Genomic DNA, 24,543 nt, shown 5'->3' with positions numbered 1-24,543 from the left:
CATCAAGTTTGTGAACTTTATTAACACGGTGTGTCTTACCAGACACACTGCCTTAAAATAAATAAAACTCAGCATCATTAAAACCACACAAACAGTTTGACAGGGTACACACAAAAGTTGATTGTTTATGATGTCTCTTGCATTTACTAAAAGTCTGAGGAACACTAGATCAATCCCTCGGCAGGCAGTTACCTTGCGCCAGAGGAAAGCAGACATAATTATCTCGTGGGTTCTGGAATGATGATTTGAGGAACTCTTTGAGAAGAGTCAGGAATCTCACAAATCAGATCACAGGTCTGTAGATTACACCATGGATGTGATGAACACAGAAGTCAAGTGCCCGAGGAAGCCTGAACCCCTGCTTCCCCCACAACACCATTTCTATTTTTGGCATGAGTTATTAACCTTTTCTATCAGGAGGAAAATGTGCTCTGCAAACTCCCGGATGGCTCCCCGGCCACCATTGCATTTGCAAATGTACCCCACAGCCTTCTGGGCCCCGGAACAGGCGTCGGCAGGCACAGCGCTGAGGCCCACTCTCTTCAAGCATTCTTCATCAGATACTTCATTGCCTGCAAGCAAGATGAGTATCAGTCAATATGAAAGACACAAAATGTTCTAGCTAAAGATGCAACCCACAACCCATAGGTGACAAGGAACAACAGCAGGAAGACTAACAATCAGAACAGAACAACACCCTAAGCACAAGCGAGAGCAGGGCTTTCCCTAAGCGTTGCAGAACAAGCTCTTACCAGCTATGGCGGGAGAGTGGAGTATGCCCTTTATCTACTGTGTATTATAATTATCAGAAATTCTGGACCTGAATTACAAATGATAACCTTGTTAAGGGAAATTTCAAGTATATGCAAGGTATCATAGTTAATAATGATCAGTTTTAGATTATTTAATTGCTATTTCTTTCTCTGTCCTATACCCTAATTTTCTTGGAGGTAGAGTGTGGAAGGGATTTCCAGACAGATTTTAGCCCCAAACGTCTTTTTTTTTCAAGGTTTCTCTATGTAGCCCTGTCTGTACTGAAACTCTCTCTGTAGACCAGGTAGCCTTGAATTCAGAGATCTGCTGGCCTCTGCCTCCTGTGTACTGGGATTAAAGGTATGGGCTACCTCTTGGCCTTTATCCCCATACTTTTAAGCATTTATACCTAATAGAAAAATTATCAAACTCACACAATAAATAATGATTCCTTAAAGTAACTGAATAACTATTACATGGTCAAATGCTGCCAACTGTCTCCAAACGTGCCATTTTGTATGCAGGTGTGTACTTGCATTGAGGAGGGGTCAACATCTGTTGTCTTCCTCAGTCCCTTATTCATTTGTTTAGTGTGTGCACATGGAAGGCACAGGCTAACTTGTGGGAGGTGGGTTTTTCCTTTTACATTGTGGGCTCAGGGGTTAGCTCAGTCGTCAGGCTTAACAAGTGCCCTCATCCTCTGGGCCATCTTGCTGGCTCTTCATCTACTTCCTACGGCAGGTCTCAGTGGGGCTGGAGTTCACCAACTGGCACAGACTAGGCACGCAGCTCCAAAGCCTTGCCCATGTCCTCTTTCCCATCAACAGGGTTACAGCACAGGGCCACTATGCCCAGCTTTTTACACGGATGCTGGACATCCAAACTTGAGTCTGAAACCCTCTCCTCAACCCTTCAAAACTGTCATTTTCATTCCAAAATGTTTAAAACAGGAGACAAAACAAGCCCACATGCTACATTTTGCTAATCCAAGCCCTCCTTCCGTCTACAACAGCTCTCTGACTTCCAGGTCTTATACTATTTGTAGGAAAGCTGCCGTATTGGAGCCACTAAGAGAAATACTAAATTACATCAACAAAACTCCATCTTCCCTCCACCTGCCCTGCCCAACCCCTCTTTTAGAGAAAAACACCAGAGTCCTCCAGTGAGACAGTCACCATTTTGGGCATAACTACCAGTTACAGAAATGCTGTTTCCCGTGTGCTCTGTGTCCACACACAGACATGTTTCCCTGTAACTCAATATAGTAAACTGAGTGGATTCCACTGAAGAGAAAGAGTAAAATTAGCATTTCTCTGTATAATCCTGTCTCTAATTTTTCATCTGAAAGCTGCTGAGATGCAAGCTTACATCTGCACTCCTCCTGCCTTCCCATTCTGGGGCCACATGCACACACCATCATGCCTGGCACAGGATTAACACTGTTAAGGAATTTAACAAGAGTTTATATTTTATTTTAAGTGTATGAGTGTTGTGCCTGTATGTTATGTCTGTACACCATGTTCATGCAGTGCCTGTGGAGGCCCGAAGAGGGCGCTGGATGCCCCAGAACTGGAGTGAACAGATGGTTATGAATCATTGTGTGGGTGGGTTGTCAGAGAGAGCAGTCAGTGCTCTTAACCTCTGAGCCATCTCTCCAGCCCTGGAATGTGGGAATGTGTTTTTATACATTTATGTGCCCATTCAAAACCCTGCTCATATTATGAGTAAAAATTTAGGGCGTAAATTGGTTTTTTTGGACAAGTCCTTCATTGTCATGATAGGAACATTTTCTTACATGCAGACAAATGGCCCCACCTAGAGTGGTTATCACTTCCCTTTGGATCTGACTCGGGGCCTCTGCCTACACAAAGGACACATTTCCTACACAATGTGAAGCCTTCTCTCTTTGTTTCTCTTGCTAATGTTTGCTTAGTTTGCTGATTAGATATGTACAGTCAGTCATAGGAAAGTTTCTTTGAGGCCTCATGGATAAGGGACACACTGGGGATCCTACGTATTACATGACTGGTGCTTTCTACAACAAATGTCTGATTGCATTTTTCTCTACATTTGGCTCCAAAGCTATCCCATCATTTCAAGACCACAGGCTCGGGTGACCTTAAGGCTGGTGTGATGCCCATATGTACTACATGCATGATTTGTAGTTACTGTGTACCTTAGCAACTAGTACATCTTAATACTTACAATGCTGATATCATGGGGCTGTCAATCTGTACACATAATGATTATGGTTCTAGCATCTAGTTCCTTGCCTGCACACTGTAGGGAGCGGCTAAGCATATCTGCTTAGCACTAACATGAAAATCTCAGACACATCTGAACATGCTGATAAACACAGACGGCCGTTCCAAACCCACATGCTCATGGGCTGCATTCTTCAGCAATTTAGACAGATCCTTTTTTTCTCCATCACTGGCACATTACCCCGTTTCTTTCTCAAATTGAAATTTGTTGTAAAAAGCAAATAGAAAAAAATGTTCTCGTGTACTAGAAACTGCGGGTGGGCATGTGCCAACCCTATCCCTGTGGAGGTTAAGGGCAGGGCATCTTTCAAAGGTCAGCTCTCTCTACCATGTGTATCCTGGCAATTGAACTGTGGTCATCAAACTGGACAGCGATTGCCATTACCCACTGGCCCAGACTGTTGTAATGTGAGACTCTAGTCTGCAGTTTAAGAGACATCCACTTCCCTACAGTCATTTGGGGACTTTCTCTCTGCTTATCCTGTCAGGATAAGCAGATTCAAAAATGACCCACCGAGATAGGCCACTTCTTTCCAGCACAGGCCCATCTCCTTCCTCCACTCGTCCACGATGGCCAGCTTGTCTGACACACTGACTTCTGCTTTGCAGTCCAGCTTTAAGGCAGAGAGTGTCTGCTTGGAGCAGGCCCTTTCTGAGATGAGTCTCACCTGGAAAAGAAGTGGGGGCGTTAGAAGGGAGAGAAACAGATAGGCTTGGGAATAAACCAAGTCACAAATGAGTAGTCCTCTGACCTGAAGGGCCAGTCAGGAAAATGAACAACAAAACAAAGCATGTGTGACCTCTAAAGCCTGTCAAGGTGACACACCAGCTGTGCCAGGGGACACACAGCCTCTCCCTGGAAGTCAACAACTGCTCAGGAGGAACGTCCATCTCAGCTGACCATCAGTCAAGATGTCTAGTGAACTGCACTTAACCTTTCCCTCCCGACTGAGGACTGTATCCAAGGTATCATGCAAGCATGCTAGGCAAGTAGTTTATCACTGAGCTCCACCTCCAGGCCCCTCTTCAGGTTTTATCTTGAGACAAGGTCACACTGAGTTACAGTCAGTCCTTGAACTCACGCTTTTCTTGTCTCACTCCCTAGTAGCTGCCTTTCAGGTGTGTGTCACTAGGCCTGGCTCAACCTTTGTTTTAAGAAATACACCTATACATTAAATTACTCTGAATTAACACTTTCATTCACATGAATAGGCCGTACTTAAGAAGTCTACGAAGTGTTTGCCCCTTTCTAAGTGCCCACATGAATTAAGGAAATCTTTCTTGTTCCAAGGTCCTATGGGAAAGGAAGAAGCATGCTTAATGTGTGATTAAATAGGAGATATTAACCAACTGGAAAACCCCCAATTTCATCTTTCCAGTGTCAGAGTTCTTTAGGCATATAGCAAGCAGTACTTCGAAAACTTTATGTAAACAGTACAACTTTAAATCTCTTAATTACTGCAATGTTCTTTGACCTTGCTTGAATCAAAATCTTGTACATACTGCTGTATTTAGGGAGCACATACCTCAATACCACTTTTCTTTAATAAACTTATGCCAATAGCATCTTTTACATCGTAAGAAATTATTTCTTTTTGGTCTCCTGATACATAAATGTGGCCATTGGTGAGACATCCATCAATATTGCAAACCAAAAGCTTGATCTCTTTCAGTTTCTCTTTTCCAAAATAGCCAAATCTGAAAGAAACCAGGACAGAACTTCTGAGCACAAATGCAACTCCCCTCATGCTGACATCTGGCCAGGGCAGTGGCAGCAGACATCACTCTTCAAATTCACTTCACTGTGCACTTTGCAGCCAGCGCGCCAGCTCGCTGCTTGGCCAAACTACACCACCCAGCTTACAAAGAAGCCAGCCATTACAGGTGTGTTTTATAAGCACACCTTTCCCGTTCGAGGAAACTGAGTACAAAGACTACCTCAAATCTATGTCTGCAAGGCCAGTTAGACACGCTAAACATAGCACTGGGCCCTGGTGCATGGCTAGCACAGGCTTTTTCCCTTCTTTTACCTCAAAACTCTTTGCTCTGCAATCGGCCAATCAATGTCCACGTCTATATCCACACTATGCTCGGCTCGCATTTCATAATATGCCATTTTTCCACCCTAAAGACAACAGAAATGCTGTGAGTGTTCTGATATTCACTTATGTATATGCAGCTTAGATCTGGGCTTGCATTATTGAGAAAACAAACAATCCTGTAAACCAGCGACACACCCACAGTGGTTATTCTGAAAACAAAGTTCAAATAAACAAATGAGTTTTCAAATTCTGCCTACTGTGCAAGTTCCCTGTTTTCCTTCTCCTCCCTCAGCTCTGAACACAGAGCTTTCTGAGGCCCCGAGAGCTGCTGCTTTCCCTCTGCAAGGCACCCTCTCATCATCTGACAGCAGGTTTTCAGTCTTTGGTCCCAGACCAGGGTTGGGGTGGGCACCTGCAGCTACTGCTGCAGACTGTCTCAGGTCCTGGGGGTGCACAGTGCATGTCAGGGCTGAGGCTGTGCCTAGGGTACAGGGCAAGAGAGGGACCACTCCTCTGATGCTGTTTCAATGACTAGACCAATTGTAGGGAGACTTCATTTCTAAAAACTGCTTTCACAAATCATGTTACAACGAGAAACACAATTTTTCTTCACACATTTGGGAAGGACTAGACCACAGCTGTCCCTAGAAAAGAGCCAAGGGTGGCAGGGGAGTGGGGGTACCTGTCTGTGAAATCTAACCTGAACTCTGGACTGTAACTAGAAGGCTCAGACTCTATGTTTGCCTGTGTACTGATCTGAAGACTAGGGGGGAAATCCTTTGTTTTCAGAATATGAATCACAGCAGAAATTTTAGAGTGGAGAGGTTTCTCTTTTGATGTTGGGAACTGAAACCAGTCTTGCACATGCTCACAAAGTGGGGCACCATTAAACTACTCTTTCTTGAATGCTGTTCACATGTGTGTGGATCCACACATGTGGGTACATGAACTTGGCTCACATACATGTGAAGGGCTCAGGCTGATGTTGGGAGTCTCCCCTAATCACTTTGCACCTTATTACTGGGACAGACCACCCTAACTAGCCAGCTGGCCCAGGGGATGCCCACTCTCACCTTCTGCATACTGGAATTACAGGCAGGTCCCCATGGCCACCAGGCACTTAGTGGCCCTCATAGGTGTGTCAACTGTTTTACTCATGGAACCGTTCCCCTGAAACCCTCCTTCCATCTAAGGGCCTGGTTGTGTGTTACTTTGTGTTCAGACAAATAAAGCTTGCCTGGAGAGAGAGGCAGAGTAGCCAGCCACCAGAGACTTCTTACCTCTAGGAAATCTTAGACCAAATGTGTGGGGATCCTGTCTCTACGAATCCTCAACCTGGATGGGCCAAATCCTGTCTTCATTCGCTTTATATTCCTGTCTCCACCTCCCATATGCTGGGATTAAAGCTGTGAGCTACCACTGCCTGGCCTCTGTGGTTAACTAGTCCTCTGATCTCCAGGCAAGCTTTATTTGTCAGAACACAAACAAAATATCACACAACAGGGCCTAAATCTCAACAGTATTGCTTCTGTCTTGAATTATTTCATTTATATAAATTTATTTATTTATAAAGATACAGACTGTGTTTGTGCCTGTGTACTGCATGCATACAGTGTCCAAGGAGGAGAGAAGAAGGTGTTGAATCTGCCAGAACTGGAGTTACAGATGGTTGTGAGCTGCCATATGGGTGCTGGGAATTGAACATGGGTCCTCTGGAAGAGCAGCCAGTGCTCCTATGGTGAGCCAGCTCTTAACTACTCTATGTTCAGAGCTGCAGCTGTCGCCTCTGTAAAGCGGGGTGGCAATGACAATGTTCCTCCTCAGCTGGGCAGACTGCTGTAGGTGACCACCTAGTGTTTTCACAGCCCACAAGCAGTGCTTGGCAGCGACAGTGAAGACAAACCAGTTTTCCAGGATGTGATGCAGCCAGGAGAGATTCTTAGAGGCTCTAAGAATGAGAGACTGCCAGGCCTCTCACTTCACAACAGGAGCAGCGAGGAGCACACAGACAATAGAGCCAAGGTGACACAGAGAGACAGAATATGGCCTTCCAGAAAACCAGTTCAGTGCTCTCTCAGATCTACTGAGTTGGCTGTTTTCTGTTTTAAAGTAGTAGAAATTATTTAACCACACAGCCATAATCTAATTGTAAGCTAATGTGGACCACAAACTGAGTGGGTTAATGAGAACAGGAAGACACTATCAGTTCTCAGCCCTTATCTCATTTTTTATCTCAATATTCAAATGAACAGACTCCAAAGATATTGACTGTGAATTTCAAAGATCACCTATTGGGTAAAGCTGCAGGGCCAGCAGTCAGATGATACCCCACCTTTCCTCCAGAGATGGTGGAGCCAAACTTCTCCCCACCTGTCCTCCAGAGATGGTGGAGCCAAACTTCTCCCCACCTTTCCTCCAGAGATGGTGGAGCCAAACTTCTCCCCACCTGTCCTCCAGAGATGGTGGAGCCAAACTTCTCCCCACCTGTCCTCCAGAGATGGTGGAGCCAAACTTCTCCCCACCTGTCCTCCAGAGATGGTGGAGCCAAACTTCTCCCCACCTTTCCTCCAGAGATGGGTGGAGCCAAACTTCTCCCCACCTTTCCTCTAGAGATGGTGGATTCAAGCTTCTCTCCCAGAACTCCAAGCACAACACAGAGGGTTTGAAGAGTTGTATAAAATGAATATACAAACCTGTAAGTAACCCATCTCTATCAAATGTCTTTTAGCAAAATAAAATGAGCCGTTTTCATATAACTCTCCATCCCAGTCTTGTCGCCGAGGCCGTTTAGCTGGATTCAAGTTCAGAGGCTCAGTCACTTCACGAACTAAAAGCAAAAGCTACAGTAGTCTACATTACTTAGAATAGACACTGTTCACTTAGTAAAGGCACAAATAAAACCCCCCTCAAAATGCATACATCTGTACCTAGAGAAACAAAAGGCACTACTTCTAGGGGGACAATTACTTGTATCTACTTTTAAATTGTTAATATCAGAAAAAGTATTTCATGAAGGAATTCAGAGAAATTCAGGTTTAAGGTATTTCTACAAGTTCTGTGATTTTGGAGGGCATGCAGGCAACCTTTGAACAGCTCCCAAGGATTGGGACTTGTCATAAAATATCATTGCAAACTGACCTCTCTAGTCTATTTCTCATTATTTCCAGCTGCAGAAATACAGTGTGTGTGCATCTATCTAACATGGTTAGAAAGTACTTTCATAGAATTTTCACAGAAAACTAAGGACTTTCCCATTAAATAACTGAAAGGTTTTGGCTTTTTTGTTTTTGAGTTTCATGTAACCCTGGCTGGCCTCAAATTCCCTACTTAGCTGAATATGACCTTAAACTTCTGATGTTCCTGGCTCCACTTCCTGAGTGATAGGATGACATGACAGTCATGTGCCAACATGCCCAGTATTATGCAACGCTGACGTGAACTCAGGGCCTTGTGCATCCTAGGCAAGTACTCTGCCAACTGATCTATACTCTGAGCCCATATCAAAGCTTTACACCAGTGAAAATATCTAAATGTTTTTATTTGATGTTTAAGATATATGAAACACAAAAATAAATATTTATGATATCGATAATGAAAGCCCTGCAGTGTCAGCACTAATGAGTATAACGGATGGACAGTGAAGCTTTTGTTATCAATACAGAGATCCCCTTCCCCTCTTACTGGATTTCCCCCAATTGCTGGGGGATGTCTTTCTGTAAGCTATGAATACATGTTGTTCCCACTGGTTAATAAATAAGCTGCTTTAGCCTATTATGGCAAGGTAGCTTAGAGGCAAGTGGGAAATCCAAGGAGAGAGACAGAAAAGAAGGAAGGTGGAGGCAGAGAGACACAAGCCAGCCACCAAAAGAGCAATATTTAATGGGACACGGGTAAAGCCATGGAACACATGGTGATACATAGATTAATAGTTATGGGTTGAGTTAAGTTATAAGAGCTAGCTAGTAAGAAGCCTGCCACAGGCCATATAATTTATAAATAATATTAAGCCTCTGAGTGATTATTTTATAAGCAGCTGCAGGACTGCAGGTGGGAGAGATTTGTCCTGACCATAGGTTGGGCAGGACACAGGAAAACTTTGGACTATACCCAATTCTGGGTATAAAGATGTGTTTGGGTGTATGCATACATGTACGTGTTGGTGTCACTTCAGAATCTTTTACTTTGGGCTGTCACCTCTGTATGTGAAGGCTCCCATGACTACTATATCACTTTCCTCACTGACTGTTCTGTGCCGTCTGACTTGTGCCTGATGTAAATTAGGGAAACTCAGCAAATATGTTTGACTAGCTAGTGGCAACACATTTTACGGGCTTCTGGAGACTTCAACAGATAGAGCTCTCTGCTTTCAGGGAACCTGCAACAGAGGTGTGGACAGCAACTAAAAATTCAGGGGACTCAACAAAATGGGACAGGATAAGCCCTTCTCCTTGGAGACACTTTATGGAGTGTGAGGACAGATGAGCAAGCTCACACTTGGCACAAACAGAGGGAGTCTGCTGCATGAAGACTTGAGAAAAGATCCAGACTCGTGGACATGTGTAGACTGTCAGGTACAGGATAACTGTATCACCAGTTCTTCCCACCGCCATGCCATACACAAGGGGCAGGAGGTCTGGTTGGAGACCAGGCAAGAGTCTCACAGTACCAGAGGGCTGGTGTCTCCTGTCCACACAGCACTCACTGTATGATGGCGTCTCCTGTCCTCACAGCACTCACTGTGTGATGGCGTCTCCTGTCCACACAGCACTCACTGTGTGATGGCGTCTCCTGACCTCACAGCACTCACTGTGTGATGGCGTCTCCTGTCCTCACAGCACTCACTGTGTGATGGCATCTCCTACACTGTCTAGGGTGGTTGACGGGGAGCCAACTGCACCTATGAGACCGTCCCATGTTTGGCCCCGCACTGGGCGGTGGAATTTCAGCGAGTCTGATACAACTTCTCAGTGAACCACTGTCACCAGCTCCTTTACCCCTGTGTATCCCAGAGATGGAGGTGAGTCCTTTCTGAAGGACGATGTGGATTCCAATGTCTATGGCAGATATATGACACACCGTGAGACACACAGAGAAGCAGAAATAGGAAGGTCACATTCAAGAGGATGAACAGTAGGAGAAATGACTCAGTGAAAAAACCAAAAATGCTGGAATTTGAACAAAGAACTTTTCAATAACTGCCATAAATATGCTAAAGACATTAAAGAAAAAGATCGTGAAGGTGGATAAACAGGAAAATTTTACCAGGGAATGGAATTCCTAAAAATGAACTCAAATATGCAGACTAGAAATCAACAACCACCCTGAAGTAATTCAAGGCTCCAACTGGCTGAACAGATAGTACACTCAGGCCAGCTGGGATTGCTCAAAACTAAGCAGAGTAAGTAATAAGGATAGCAGGGCAGACTGAGAAACACAAACCAGAAACTACTCAAAACTAACTTCCAATGGATTCCAGAAAGAGGACAAAGAAAACAGTGTGGAAAAACATCTCATGGCCAGAGTCTGAGACAGTGTCACTGCTGCTGAGTCACCAGCCTACTTCAGGGTGAACTAAGAAACATCACAGCACAATGTGGGGAGAGAGAAGACACAGACTCTTATGAGCATCCCAAGGAAGATGAGGTGTTACACTTGGGGAAATAATCGTGGGGATGGTGGCTGTATTGCTGAGAAAAACATGGAAGACAGAAGACAACATCTTCATGACAGTGCTTCAGAAAACAGTCTTAAAATGGCAGGAGAAAACAATCATCACCTCATCTCAACCTGCAGTAAGTATAATATTATTAACAAGATGCTGTGACCCCTAATTCACATGAAATTGCAGAGATGCAGTGTGTACTTTCCCTGCTGTTGGTGTGCGCACAGAGCTATGATAGTTGCGCATGCATGAGCACGCATGTGCATGTGGTGCAGAGGAGTGCAGGCCTGACATTTGCCTCAGATATTCATTTTGTGCAGCTAGGTCTGTCAATCAAACCCAGAGCTTGCAGACTGATGATGAGAGCCAGCCAACTTTCCCAGGAATCCCCTGTCTCTGTCTGTAGGAGGCTGCAATGTCCACCCAACTTTTACACAGGTTTTGGGGATCAGAATGCTGGGCCTCACATGCTGTGGCAATGATTTACTCACCAAGTCATCTCCCCATCCCCTGTGATATGGATTTCTACTTTTAAGGGACATCTGAGTTTGGCATGGTTAACACAGCATGAGTGGCACGAGGACCGCCATGCTGGGCATGCACATCTCTGTAACAAGGACAGAAACTGTCACAGAAACCTGTGACGGACTGGTCACACAGCTGACACAGACAGCAGCTATGATTTTATATTCAAGAAATGTAACAGAGCCCAGGAATTGCCAGCCTGGCTCAGACACCGTCCACCAGCAGCATTCCACTTCCGGGGCTCCAAAGGGTCGCAGCACACGAAAAGATAAAACAGCAGTTCCCAGCACTCACTCTGGGTGTTGTGAGGTGCTTACTCAAGCATTCCCAACTTCTTCACAATGTTTGGCAATCAATTATGGAGCTGTCATCTCTTTGACCTAAATACTTGCTGAGTTTATTTACCATAGTCTCACGGCACATCATCCTCAACACTCACTTTGACTTGAGGCTTCCCTATGGAGGTGCTGCACTAATTCAGTATGGAGGGTGGGTGTGGTTTGGTGCTCACCTGACAGGCCAAGAACCAACACAAAAGGAGCTGATCTAAAAACTGTCTGTGTTGCCAACTACCAGAAACAGAGGCTCGGGTGTCTAGGAAGTGGGAAGCTGAGGTAATTTGTTTTTTTACCATTTTGCTTTACAACAAGGTCTAGACTGGAATAACCTGTCATGGCCTATTGCACCTGTGCTCCACACACTCTCACTTAGCTCTCATTACTGTTAATGGAATGCATTCACAAAACAAAACAAAGCCTGACTTTCAGGACAATGAGCTGACTTACCTCCTTTCTGAATTTCACTCCACCGAAACTGATGGCGCCTCACCACTGAGAAGACAGAGTCATAGCCTTCTTCTCGAATCATTTCTGCAACTTTCTGGAGGTCGGTGGGATGTAAACATGGAGACGTGGCTTGGATATTTCCCACAATGTCAACCTCTGAAGACAACACAAAGAAGACATCAAACACACACAGTCCTGGTGATCACGAAATCCTGAGCTCTTAAATGAAATGTTGCCTAAGTCTTGTGTAATGGTAAACATGGCTACAGATCACATACACTTTGAATTGAGTAGTCAGACTCATACCATTGTGATAATTAAGGAATTCTACGATGGCATCTAATGAGGTAGAGCTGTCTTTGGATGTTTCAGAACTTCTTCGATGAACCTGTGCACCGAACTGTTTGGCCACATTCTCAATTTCATCGTGGTCTGTTGAAACCCACACACTGTTTGGACAATAAGAAGAAAGTTAAATAACCAAGTCCCCAGGAGACAGAGCTCTGCACCAACGCATACAACTTGGCATTGGAAAAGCTTTTGTACAACTAGAGCAGCATTAATCTAGGCACTGTGGTACATGCCTGGACCCTCAAGGCTCAGGAAGCAGAGTGGGGGTTGGAGGAATGTCCCCAAGTTCCAAGCCAGCCAATGCTGCATAGGGCAACCCTATTTCAAAAATCCATCAACAAAATAAACAGAAACATAAAGATCCAAAACAATGCAAAAATAAAAGCAACACAACAAATCATCATTTAGGTAGCTGTAGATTATAATTGTATAAACTAGCAAAAAATGAACTCAGTATTTTTAAGATGACCACAGACCAAGCAAGACAGTACCAGAAGTCAAATCTAAGGTGAGTTAAAGGTGATCTGCTTTGTATGCCAATTTAAATAACCTAAAACATCATACATATGAGACTAATACATGTGTAGAAATAAACTGGACTTGCTTAACTGAAATAGTCTCAAGTTTAGAAAAGAGTAAATATCCAGATCTGGGTTCACAGTGATCAGAAAATTCAACTTTACTTTTAAAACAGTGTTCCTGTGGATACCCGGGAACAACCACTGATGCTACAGCCATGACTGCTCTGGCTAAGAAACATCTCCTGCAATCACCACAGCACACAGCTGCCTGCTTGATTCTCGAAGAGCAAGACAGACAGCAAAATGCTTCCCCGAACCTTCTGCTTCCTGCTTTCCTGCTTTCTGAACCTTCACAAACTCCCACTTCTACAAATAGAAGACATGACTATTAACTTGAGCCACAAGGCTTTAATAATGATAGTATGTAGATAGTTTCAAGATTTGCAATCTGTCATACACATGGACTCTTCACTTTCTGTCCCATTCACTCAGCATTTATCAAGAGAAAAAGAGTATACATGCCATATACCCAAGATCACTTAATGAAGGAAGGAAACGTTTCCAACCTCTGGATTTCATTTATTAGGTTAACACATTCCCTTCAGCATTTGTAGAAATGGGATTTAAGGGCCAGGAAAAAAATTCTGTGGGTGAGTGTGCTTGCTATACAAAGGACCTGAGTTCAAATCACTAGCCTCCACGTACAAAAAGCCAGGCACGGTTGCAAGGTGCATGTAACCCAGAACTGTGAAGGACAGAAAGAGAAGAATGGCTGGCAACTGGTCTAGCTCTAAAGTCAGTGAGTCTCATAGAACAAAGTGGAGAGTGATACCACAGGACACTTGACATCCTTCTCTGGCCTCTGTGTAACCCCCCCCCCCACACACACACACACAATTGAGGATATAAATAAAAGGATAAATGTTGCAAGATGTTTGATTACACTGTGTGAAGATATGACCTGATGTGGGGCACCAGATGAAGTGTTTATCTAATTATTCTTTATCCATACAAACTTGGGTGTCAGATATTGGGGTAAGAACCTGAATGATCAGAGAAGCAGCAAAGAAACAACCAGTGACCTCCTCTCTCCTCTCCTTCCTTGATCCAAAAAAGGGCCAGGACTCTAAGCCTCCACTCTAGTACTTCCTGTGTCTCTCTATCTGTCCTCGGTCCTCCAAAACATCTATAGCTAATTTGGTCAGCTAGTAGCTAGCTCTGCCCTTTGATTCCAAGTATACTTTATAGTCATTATTGGGAGCATCAGAGTCTCCCACAATATGGTTGAGTGTATAGGGCCAGAAGGACAGAAGGAAAATTAAAGCCACAGGTGGCTAATACAGCAATGAATTTATGGGCACACGATTTGTTACAGCAATGGAAAACACAGATTAACATTCTCCCATCTCAGAAAAACCATAAAATAAAGAATGCTTCTGACAGAAATATTAGAAAGTATTATCACAAACAGTTACAGATTGTTCAGGTTGTACATAAGCAGGGAACAACAGCTGTTGATCTTTTAAAGGTAGCAACAGCCCTGTCTTTAAAATGGTTAACTGATAAATCTGTCTGGGTGGAACATATTGTGGGAGCATCAGAGTCTTCCACAATATGGTTGAGTGTATAGGGCCAGAAGGACAGAGATGAAAATTAAAGCCATAGGTGGCTAATACATACAGTGACATCAGAAAAATTACAGGCATTAGAACAGCTGGTATGGGGCAGCTAAATGCTCAGCATATCTAAGAATCAACTAATAGTCCTTAGAACTTTCCTATATTTGCCATTAAAACAAAATCTGGAAAATGGAGAATGTTAATGGATTTAAGAGCCATAAATAAAGTAATTCAGCCAATGCAATCTTTATAGCTTGAAATTCCCTTGCCTTCTGTATTACCTAAAAGATTGTCTACCATAGTGATTGATTTAAAAGACTGCTTCTTTACTATACCTTTGCAAAAACAAGATAAAGAAAAATTTGCCTTCGCAGTGCCTATTTATAAGAATTCCCAGCGTGTTAAAAGATATCAGTGGAAAATAATTCTACAAGAGATGTTAAACAGCCCTACCTTGTGCCAATATTTTGTACAACAACTATTGGAAATAATTTTTAAACAGTTTCCTTAATCTATAATTTACCATTATATGGATAATATCTTATTAGCAGATTCAGACTCAGATACCTTAGAAAAAGTGTTTGGAGAGGTGAAAAAAATTTTGCCTTGCTGGGGATTACAAATTGTTCCTGAAAAATACAAATTAATTACCTAGGATATAAGATAGGTTTACAAAAAATTCAACCATAGAAAGTGCAAATCAGGAGAGACCAATTACAAACTGTTAATGATTTTCAAAAATTGCTGGGTGATAACCTGCTATAGCCCACAATTGGACTGACAACTCAAGAACTAAGTAATTTATTTCAAACCTTACTAAGGCGATAAGGACTTAAACATTCCAAGAAAATTATCAGATGACGCTGACAGAGAATTGGCTTTGACAGAAAAGACATTACAGGATGCACATGTGGATCATTTAGATCCAGAGCTTGATTGTATTCTGGTTATTTTTACCTTTTATGCATTCTCCTACAGAAATTCATATGCAGAAAGGAGATAATATCGTAGAATGGATAATTTTACCACACCAACAGAATAAAAAAATAAGACTTATGTAGAAAAGATTTCTGAATTGATTCTGAAAAAAAAAATTAAACTTCATCAATTAGCAGGAATGGACCCAGCAGAAATTGTGGTACCTTTTACTAATGCTGAAATTTCCTCATTATGGGTAGAAAATGAGCACTGGTAAAGAGCTTGCAGTAATTTTTTTTGAGAGATTAGTAATTAACATCCCCAAACCAAGTTTATAAAAGAAACTAATGGGATCCTTCCTTAGATTGTATAGGGAACACCAATTTCTGGAGCCCCTACATTCTATACTAATGCAAATAAATCAGGAAAGGTAGGTTATAAATCAGGAAATATAAGTAAAGTGGCTCAAAGCCCTTATGATTCTGTTCAAAAGTCAGAATTATATGTTATTCTCATAGTATTACAGATTTTTCCAGAAGCTCTTATTATAGCTAACTACTCTTAATATGCAGAAAGAGTTGTTTTACATATTGAAACTGCTGAACTTACTCCAGGATTCAGAATTAGCTTTGTTATTCAATTACAAGAAGGAATCAGAAACAGAAATCAACTTTGTACATAACACAGATCAGATGCCAACAGGTCACCAGGCCCTTTGGCACAAATTAATGATGAAATTGATGAGCTATTGGTAGGGAATGTGCTAGAAGCCCCAGGATGACATAAGAAACACCATGTTGATAGCAAGAGTTTGAAGAAAGATTTTCTATCACTTGGCAACAAACCAAGGAAATTATAAGGAAATGTCCTACTTATTCTTTGTATAACCAAACTTACTACCTGCAGGAAGTAACCCAAAGGGTACTCAAAATGAAATTTTGCAAATGCTTGTGTTTCATTTTGCAGAGTTTGAAAAATTAAAAATATATACACCATACCATAGATACATATTCAAAATTTCAATGGGCAACTGCTTTGAGTTCTGAAAAAAATAATTGTAATTTGTAATTACACATTAGAAGTTATGGCCATCAGGGAAATACCTGTACAAATTATGACGGACAATGTATCTCCAGTAAAATGTAACAATTTTTTGCATATTACAACATAAAGCATATTACAGGCACACCACATGATCCTACAGGACAAGCAGTTATAGAAAGACCTAATTGTATTTTAAAAGATATACTTAATAAAAAGAAAGGGATATAAAGACCCCCCAGAGACAGATTACATAATGCTTTTTTATTAACTTTAAAGTTTTTAAATGTTAATGAGGAAGGAACGACAGCTGTGGAGAGAGCTGAATTAAATCAGCCTGTACACTTTAAAGATGTGCTCACCTCAGTATGGAAACCAGGATATATGTTACATTGGGGAAGAAGTTTTGCTTTTGTTTGTACAAGAGAAGAAAAGCTATGGATACCATCAAAATTGATAAAGATAAGATTCAAACAGCATGGCCATTCAATCTAAGCTAATTTAAGGGACTAACAAATGCCTTTCATTTGATCAGATATAATCTGCCAAAAAGGAAACTCCCCAAAGTCAGGGTTGGGGCAAGGTTTTGTTTCCAAGGCATCCAACTAAGAATTCTGAAGACTACTGGACAAATGAGACATCAGAACTAAAAGGACGAATCATCCAGAGAAAATGCCCAAGAATAAGAGTAAATGGCCTAATGATATAGGACATTTCCAACAGGATAAAATTTCATAAACCTACCCAAATGTTTGTTTGTGCTGTTCTCTACAGACATATAAGGCAAATTGTTTGTTTGTTTGTTTGTTTGTTTGTTTGTTTTTGTAGTCCCAATTGATTAAAAATTAAAGCTGGCTTTGAAGATGGAGAGTGGCTTTATCCTTCTCTAAATCCAACCATGTTTTAAAGTAAAATCCAAAATCTCTGTCTCTTGTCAGAAAAGCCACCAGGTATGGGACAGAAGAAAAAACAAAATTAAAGGGCTATTCTATTGACACTAATCTCATAATCCTTTGGTTTTATTTTTACTCTTTAAAACTTTTGTTAAGGTATAAATGTTATCTCAAAATTTAAAAGATTTATATATATATATTAAATTTTCTGTTGTGATATTAATGGTCATATAGAGTACTAATTAATTCTAGAAAAAGCCTTCATCCAGCTACCTGTACATGATTTCGGGCTTTAGTCTGAATCAGGTAATTAGGAATTAGGCTTGTGCACCCTGGATGTACTTAACTAATTGTGGTCCTTTAACCTCTCTGAGATCTGCATATGACATTTTAAATGTTTAAGTTTTCTGCAGTGAACCATCACTACTCCTAACAGCAACCTTTGAAGTCTCCAAAAGGATGATGGGGCTCCACAATGAAGATTCCACTTGGATTGTGGTAAAGTCACTAAGCTGACAAACACCACCCAAAGATCAGTTTTGGACTACAAACTGCTCAGGACAGTTTCAAGGCGGCTAGCTGAGATGGTCCAGCCTCACAGACTACTCCAGTCAGGACTTCAGATTAGTCCTGCACTTTCCCATCACACAGAGACTGGACAATAGCTAGTTCTCTCAGGACTTGACCATTATCTCAATTTCCTCAGGGTCCTCTAAAGATGCCATTGCCCTCCTCCCCCTTGCCCCCCCCCCAATATGAAGCAGTCTAGAAAACATGATGCTCACATTTCCAAGAGGTAGGGTGGGTGGTTTTTGGTTGTTCAGTGGATTATGGATGTTTATCATTGTTTAGGGGGGTTGACTGCAAGTTGTTATTGGTCACAGTCAGGGAGGAAACTAAGCAAAGGAGATTAAATTCAGAGATCTCGTTGTGAAAAGAAAAAGGGGATATGGGAATGACAGGATAAAAGGATAGATTACTGAATCTACTTTTAAGCTAAAAATGTAACTACTAGTCTTAAATATTTTACATCAGTATGGATTTTTGTATACTGATACAAATTTAAGGTTATTTTTGTTAGAACATACTGTAAATATGTTTCTACTCTTAAGGTAATGTACCTATGCAGCTCAGTTAACAATGTAATGTAAGTTTCTAGGCCTTAAAAATTATTATTACAAACTATTTAGGATAATAAAGAAATGCAGGTTAGCAGTTAGTCTACCTGGAAGAAACTTGTAGTCATGTTAGGTATGTTTTCAAGGTAAAACAGTCTTATATTTTAGATAGATATGTGATTTTTTTTTTTTTGAGCTGAGGATCGAACCCAGGGCCTTGCACTTGCTAGGCAAGCACTCTACCACTGAGCTAAATCCCCAACCCAATAGGTGATCTTTAAATACTTCAGAGACCTACAGAAAATGGCATTTAAGATGTTTTAGTAACACAAGGCTTTTCATGACTATGAGACACATCTTCTCCTGGCATCACCAATCTACTTCAGAGAAGATTATGGGTACTGAAGAAACTCCATATAGAGTTTACTTTCTTTTTGGCAAAAGTTAACTACTGGGCAAAAAACTGCCCTGGCCTCAACTGCTGACAGTATGCTGCCCAAACCTGAGAAGCAGACACAAAAGAAAATGACTGCCCAACTTTGCCAAGATGAGGTATGACAACCCTTTAAAATTCCTGCTTCACAAAAAAAAAAAAAAAAAAAAAAAAAAAAAAAAAAAAAAAAAATCTGTCAGAAATTCTAGGCCTGTTGACTGAAGATAGATGCCCCAATGTTGCAGAGGAACCTTGGGTGACTTTCCAGGCAGCCAGATGTCTCTGTCATCTATAGGTTTGGAAGTTATTTGCTCTGCACTTCCTGTTTACTCAGGTAATATTATATCCTTGTTGGGTCTTTGATGGGGTTGAAGACTAGTTAGCTACAGTTTAACAGTTTTCCTTGTTACCAAATTAAAAAAAAAAAACAACTTATATACGAGATGTAAAGTTTATAAGGTTGAGAAATATAAAAGCTTAAATTGTTTTTCTAAGAAAATGTTTTGACATATAAAAAGATAGTTTTGGATTGGTAATACAAGTTATGATAAAAAGTGGTTTGGGTATAAAACTTTGGACTCATCAGGATAGGATAGATAGTAGATTATTTTCTTGAAAATTGCCAAATACAAATGGACTGGACATTGCAGCAAATGTAATTTTTACCTGATAATTATGCTTATTGTATAAATTTAACTATGTTAGAATTAAAACCCTTTCTTTTTTACTTAAAAAGGGGGAAATGTTTTGAGATATTTGACTACATTGTGTACAGATATGTTACTCTGGTTTAATAAAAAGCTAAATGGCCAATAGCTAGGCAGGAGGCAGGCAGGCCTTCCAGACAGAAAGAGTTCTGGTAAGAAGAAAGGGGGAATCACCAGCTGGATGCAGAGGAAGCAGGACATGCAGGAGAGGTAAAAGTCAGGAGCCATGTGGCAGCACATAGATTAATAGAAATTGGTTAATTTAAGTTATAAGACCTAAAAGCCTAAGTAAGCTAAGGGTGAGCTTTCTCAATAATTAAAGTCTTTATATAATAATAAGTGTCATTATTTGGGAGCTGACTGGCAGGACAGAGAAAAACATGTTATGGATAAAGTCAGTAAGCCCCAATTCCACCCCCCCAGAGGGAGCGCCTGGTAAACAAGATGGCTACAGGCTAATGGTCAAGTCTCCAGCACCTACTCATGTCACTTGGTGCAAAGCAAAGAGCTCATGACTTCTGCACTGTAAATAGTTTGCCCACAGATGTTTTTCCCAACAGTATAGAATCAAGTGAACCACCAATGAAGCATCTGCACTGGATTTTGAAAATGCAGGTGGAGGGGGAGGATTAGTAGAATATAGTAAAAATGAACCAAAAGAAGGCACATATTTCCTGGCATTTATCTTACAGCTGAAGTACAACTGAGTGAGGATTCAACTGTGGAGAGTTCAGTGATTTTTTTTTTTAAAGAAATCTGTCAGCTTGTCGTCCTTCCTTCTTTTTCTCATCCTTTTATTCTTGAAATATTTGCTGCAATCTATTCTGTCCCAGGCACTACTCTAGACCTTGGGGTAGGACAGTAGACACAGGGCAGCCTGTTTATTCAAACTCTTGGCCTTTCAATAGAGACAGACCCACACAATGCTGTAATTTCTGTTAAGCCGTCAGAAAGAGACATGAGAACCAATTAAGTAAGCATGCTCCTTTTAATGGCTTACCTTCCCTCACACTCTTTACAGTTCTTGATGACTAATATATACTTGGCTGTGTTTGATGAATGAATGGAAGGTGAGTGGTTAAGAGCAGTGGTGCTGCAGCACAAAGGTGGTGATAACTGTAGGGATGCCTATGGATAATTGTATTAAATATAAATCACCTGCCACAGGAAGAAGAGTTAAAAATGTTAATTTTCCAAGCATTGAAACAGAAGAGCTAATAAAGGACTGTACACTGGCTTATTTGCTTTGGAACAAAACTGAAGAGCTTTGTGCATGTCATATGTGACAGTAGCACTGGGGACAGGAACACATACAACACACTGAACACAATGGTCCTCTTGACATGAAGGTGTGTGTCTGTTTATGAATCGATGCTTATGGAGAGGATGAAAAACAAGTGCCTATCCTCATGACCGGGACAAAAATGCAAGCTCAAGCCCAAGGTGCCCACCAAGGTTCATCTTCCCACAGGGGCTGAGAGAAGTTACCTTGCAGGATGTCTGCAGTTCACGTGAATGGAGAAGCACAGATCTCCACTGCAGACTCCTATCTCAGAGGGCACAGGAAGTTTCTACAACTGAAAACTCACTTTCACTCTGCAAGAGAGGGGCTGGGCGTCTATGAGCTCATTGTGATTTCCCTGGAACATATGGCCCATCCCACTGGAGGTTCTGCATCTTCTCAGGTGGGTATGTTACAAGGGGACCAACGTTAAGAATATGGTCTTAAGCTGCCAGAGACTATGGTTATGTGTGCAGAGGCTGATGGTTCTCAAGACACTATACTTGACATCAGAAAGGGACAGCCTACCCTGAAACAAGAAAGTGAAGATTCTTGTGACAGGGTATACCATCACCGTGCACTACTTTATGACCCTTACAATAACAGATCTCATTTGATACCACACATACGACTGTGTTCTGCATACTGCTCAGCTGTGGTGGTTATGGTGATAATAGAACAGCTGGAGGAAAGATTTATTTTGGCTTTCTGAGGTCTTTCCATAGTTGCTTGGCTCAAACACTGTGGCCTGTGGTGGAGAGGGCACAGTGGAGCAGAGGCTCCTATTAATTCATGGTGGCCAGGAAGCACAGACACAGAGAAGGGCTTGGACAACTCAGCTTCTAGCATGGACTAGCCAGTGTGTTTTTCACTCTCCAGAGAATTAACCAGTAAGGGCAGCCTTGCCTGCAAAGGGGAAGGAAAACTGCCAAAGACCAGTATCAGCCACACCACCCCTTATTAGTCACCTTTCTTCAGGTTTACAAGGATCAGGAATGTCTACTAACACCTGAATGTCAAAATAGCCAGGGAGTTGACAACCATGAAGATGGATGGCCATCCAGTGTCCACTTGACTAGAGCTAAAAGCAGACTCCTTGGAAGTCCTGTATGAGCCTGATGGTGCCACTTCTGGTGAGATGAACAGGGGTACAATTTACTGTCTTCCATCCGCTGACATGGCCAATAAGCCTTACTTTTCCTACCAATGCCTGTGGCTGGTGGTTCCAGAGCGGGCAGCTGGGCTGCATCTGTCATGGTTCCATACAGACTGGTTCCAACTGGCTCAAGACGGAGCAGTACGCGTCACATAGTGGACAGCATTTGCTGAATAAAAGATTCATCTTTTGTCCTTAAGCCTAGTTATTGTTCATGAGACACTTGCTCTTTTCGTACTTGTATGTAAGGTTTGTGTGAATGCAGGTACGAGTGCCATGGTACATGTGTGGAGGTCACAGGGCAACCTCAGCTATTGGTCCTCAGCTTCCACCTTGAAAAAGCATCTCCTTTGTTGTGCCCTGGATACACCAGGCTGGCTGGCCCATGAGTTTCTGGATTCTCCTTTCTCCACCTCCTGTCTTGCTGTAATTAGAAGCACTAGTCCCTCACCTGGATTTTACATGGGTTCAGGGAATTAGAACTCAGTTTCTCAGGAATGGGAAGCACTCTATCCACTGAGCCATCTCCTCCGTCAATTACACTCTCCTTTTAAAAGATTGTGCTTGTGTGAATATGTGCAGGTGAGTGGAAGGGCCTGAGGAGACCAGAAAAGGGTATCCACTCTCCTGGCGCTCGAGTTACCGGCAGCAGTGAGCTACCTAATAATGGTGCTAGGAGCTGACCTTGGGTCCTCTCTCCAGTTCTACCATTACCCTTTCTGAATCATCTCTGAAAGTCATATCCTGACATGTGACTTGAATCATAAATAATAATCTTGATCTCAATCTACTATCAATACGACTTTGATCTCTCTTCCCTTCCATGAATTTGAGATTTTACTTTGCCACTGTTGCCTATACACACTTCTCACTCCTTTGCAGTCTGTATTCTGAGAGGGTTAAAAACACGAGGAAAAAAAAAAAGAAAGAAAGAAAAACCAAATCTGACCTCCACATGAGATAGAACTGTGTATGGACTATCTTGTTATTTCCTTGCATGAGTATGGCAAAAAGTAGGGCTCTGGAAATGTTTACTGAACTTAACCAAATCCCCAATACTCCCCTATCTCTCCGAAGCACACTTCCTATTACGTGTTATTTTCAGAATGCCAGCTCTATTTGTTTGGCTCCACCCAGAGCTTCCTTTTGGGTTAAAACACACAGGAAGTTAATAAATTTATACCTTTTGCTATCGCAGTTTTAAACAAAGTTGGATGAAAAATTTGCCTATGTAATATGGGGAATTAATATTCTTCAGGATCAATCATCTTAAAATCCAAACCATTAAAAGGCAGCAATAAATAAAAGCACAATTAGGTTGCAGCTAGCATGTGCATTTAAATTCATTCTTGGCAAACGGTTGTATCTTCCTCCTTTGATGAATGGCATCAACTTGTAACTCCTGATCAATCTGGTAGAAGCCAAAATGATGCAAAAATTAAACTGTCGTTAGTGAAACCAAAGTTCAAGAGGCAGACGAAAGCCATTCACGCCCATAAAAACAGTCATACCCCGTACACACGTAGGAAGATTTCCGCATTGTGCTGACTCACAGCCTCACAGCTAGAGTATTTTTTTCCCCCAAAGGTGAGGGAAGACTCTCCAGGCTGGAGAGCCCCAACTCTGGACTCCATTCATGCACCTGCTGCCTCCCAGGCCTTGCAACAGCACCCGACAGTCAGCGCAGCCCAGAGGTGACAGGTGCCCATCAGCAGGGGCCGTCCAGGGTCAGGCCCGGGGACCCCGACCCCCGACCCCCGGACCCCGCTCCCGCACATGCGCACCTCTGGAAGACCCCTGCATCCAGGGCAGCGCGCAGGACCCAGCCAATGAGCGGAACCCCCGCCAGGCGCTTGATGTTCTTCAGCGGGATGCCTTTGCTGCCGCCGCGGGCCAGCACTAGCGCCGCCAGATGCGGCGGCTTCTCCAGGCCGCGCCCCGCGCCCCGGCTGCGCTGCAGCTTCGGGGGCCGGCCCCGGGACGGCCGTCCGCGCGGGGCGGGCACCGACGTGGCGGCCCCCTTCTCCAGCGAGTCCATCTTCCTCCCACGCCGCCGCCCCAACGTCTCCACATCCGGGAGCTCGGCCCCGCCGACTACACTCGGTACCGCCCGCTTGCTGTGGCAGCTGCAGGCCACGCCCACGGCTCGGCCCGGCCCCGGGGCACGCCGGGAGTTGTAGTCCGCAGCGCCCTAGCCCCGGGGTTGGCTAGGCTACTGGCTCCAAGAAAGAATGGCTAGCTGAGCCATCTTCCACCTGCGGGAGGCACTTGGTGCAGTGCTCAGTAATGTCTGGAGATTTCTAAAGTAAAGGAGCGTTAGTCCTCCTCCACTCATTCCGCCCCCCCCCCCAGCCTCCGCCTTTCCGTTCTCCCACCTCTCCTCCCTCCTACTCCTTCCTCCGATTCCATTCTTCCTCCTCCAGTGCCTTCTCTCCTTTCTGTTCCCTCTCCAACTGCCCCCGCCCCCATCATC

At 42.8% G+C, this 24,543-nt stretch overlaps 1 protein-coding gene across 1 annotated transcript; it reads right to left on the bottom strand.

The window, feature by feature from the left end:
- Positions 1-2: 2 nt before the first annotated feature.
- Cmas (cytidine monophosphate N-acetylneuraminic acid synthetase) lies at positions 3-24,206 on the bottom strand. Its single transcript, XM_036181387.1, has 8 exons — positions 23,855-24,206; positions 12,338-12,480; positions 12,032-12,187; positions 7,753-7,886; positions 5,048-5,142; positions 4,544-4,715; positions 3,532-3,685; positions 3-572 (listed from the first exon to the last, which is right to left on the bottom strand). The coding sequence occupies exons 1-8, from the start codon at positions 24,106-24,108 to the stop codon at positions 382-384; spliced, it is 1,299 nt and encodes a 432-aa protein (XP_036037280.1). The 5' UTR covers positions 24,109-24,206; the 3' UTR covers positions 3-381.
- Positions 24,207-24,543: the final 337 nt, after the last annotated feature.

Source organism: Onychomys torridus, chromosome 3 (assembly GCF_903995425.1).
Source record: "Onychomys torridus chromosome 3, mOncTor1.1, whole genome shotgun sequence".
Classification (NCBI taxonomy): domain Eukaryota; kingdom Metazoa; phylum Chordata; class Mammalia; order Rodentia; family Cricetidae; genus Onychomys; species Onychomys torridus.
This window is presented reverse-complemented; position numbering and strand designations above follow the sequence as displayed.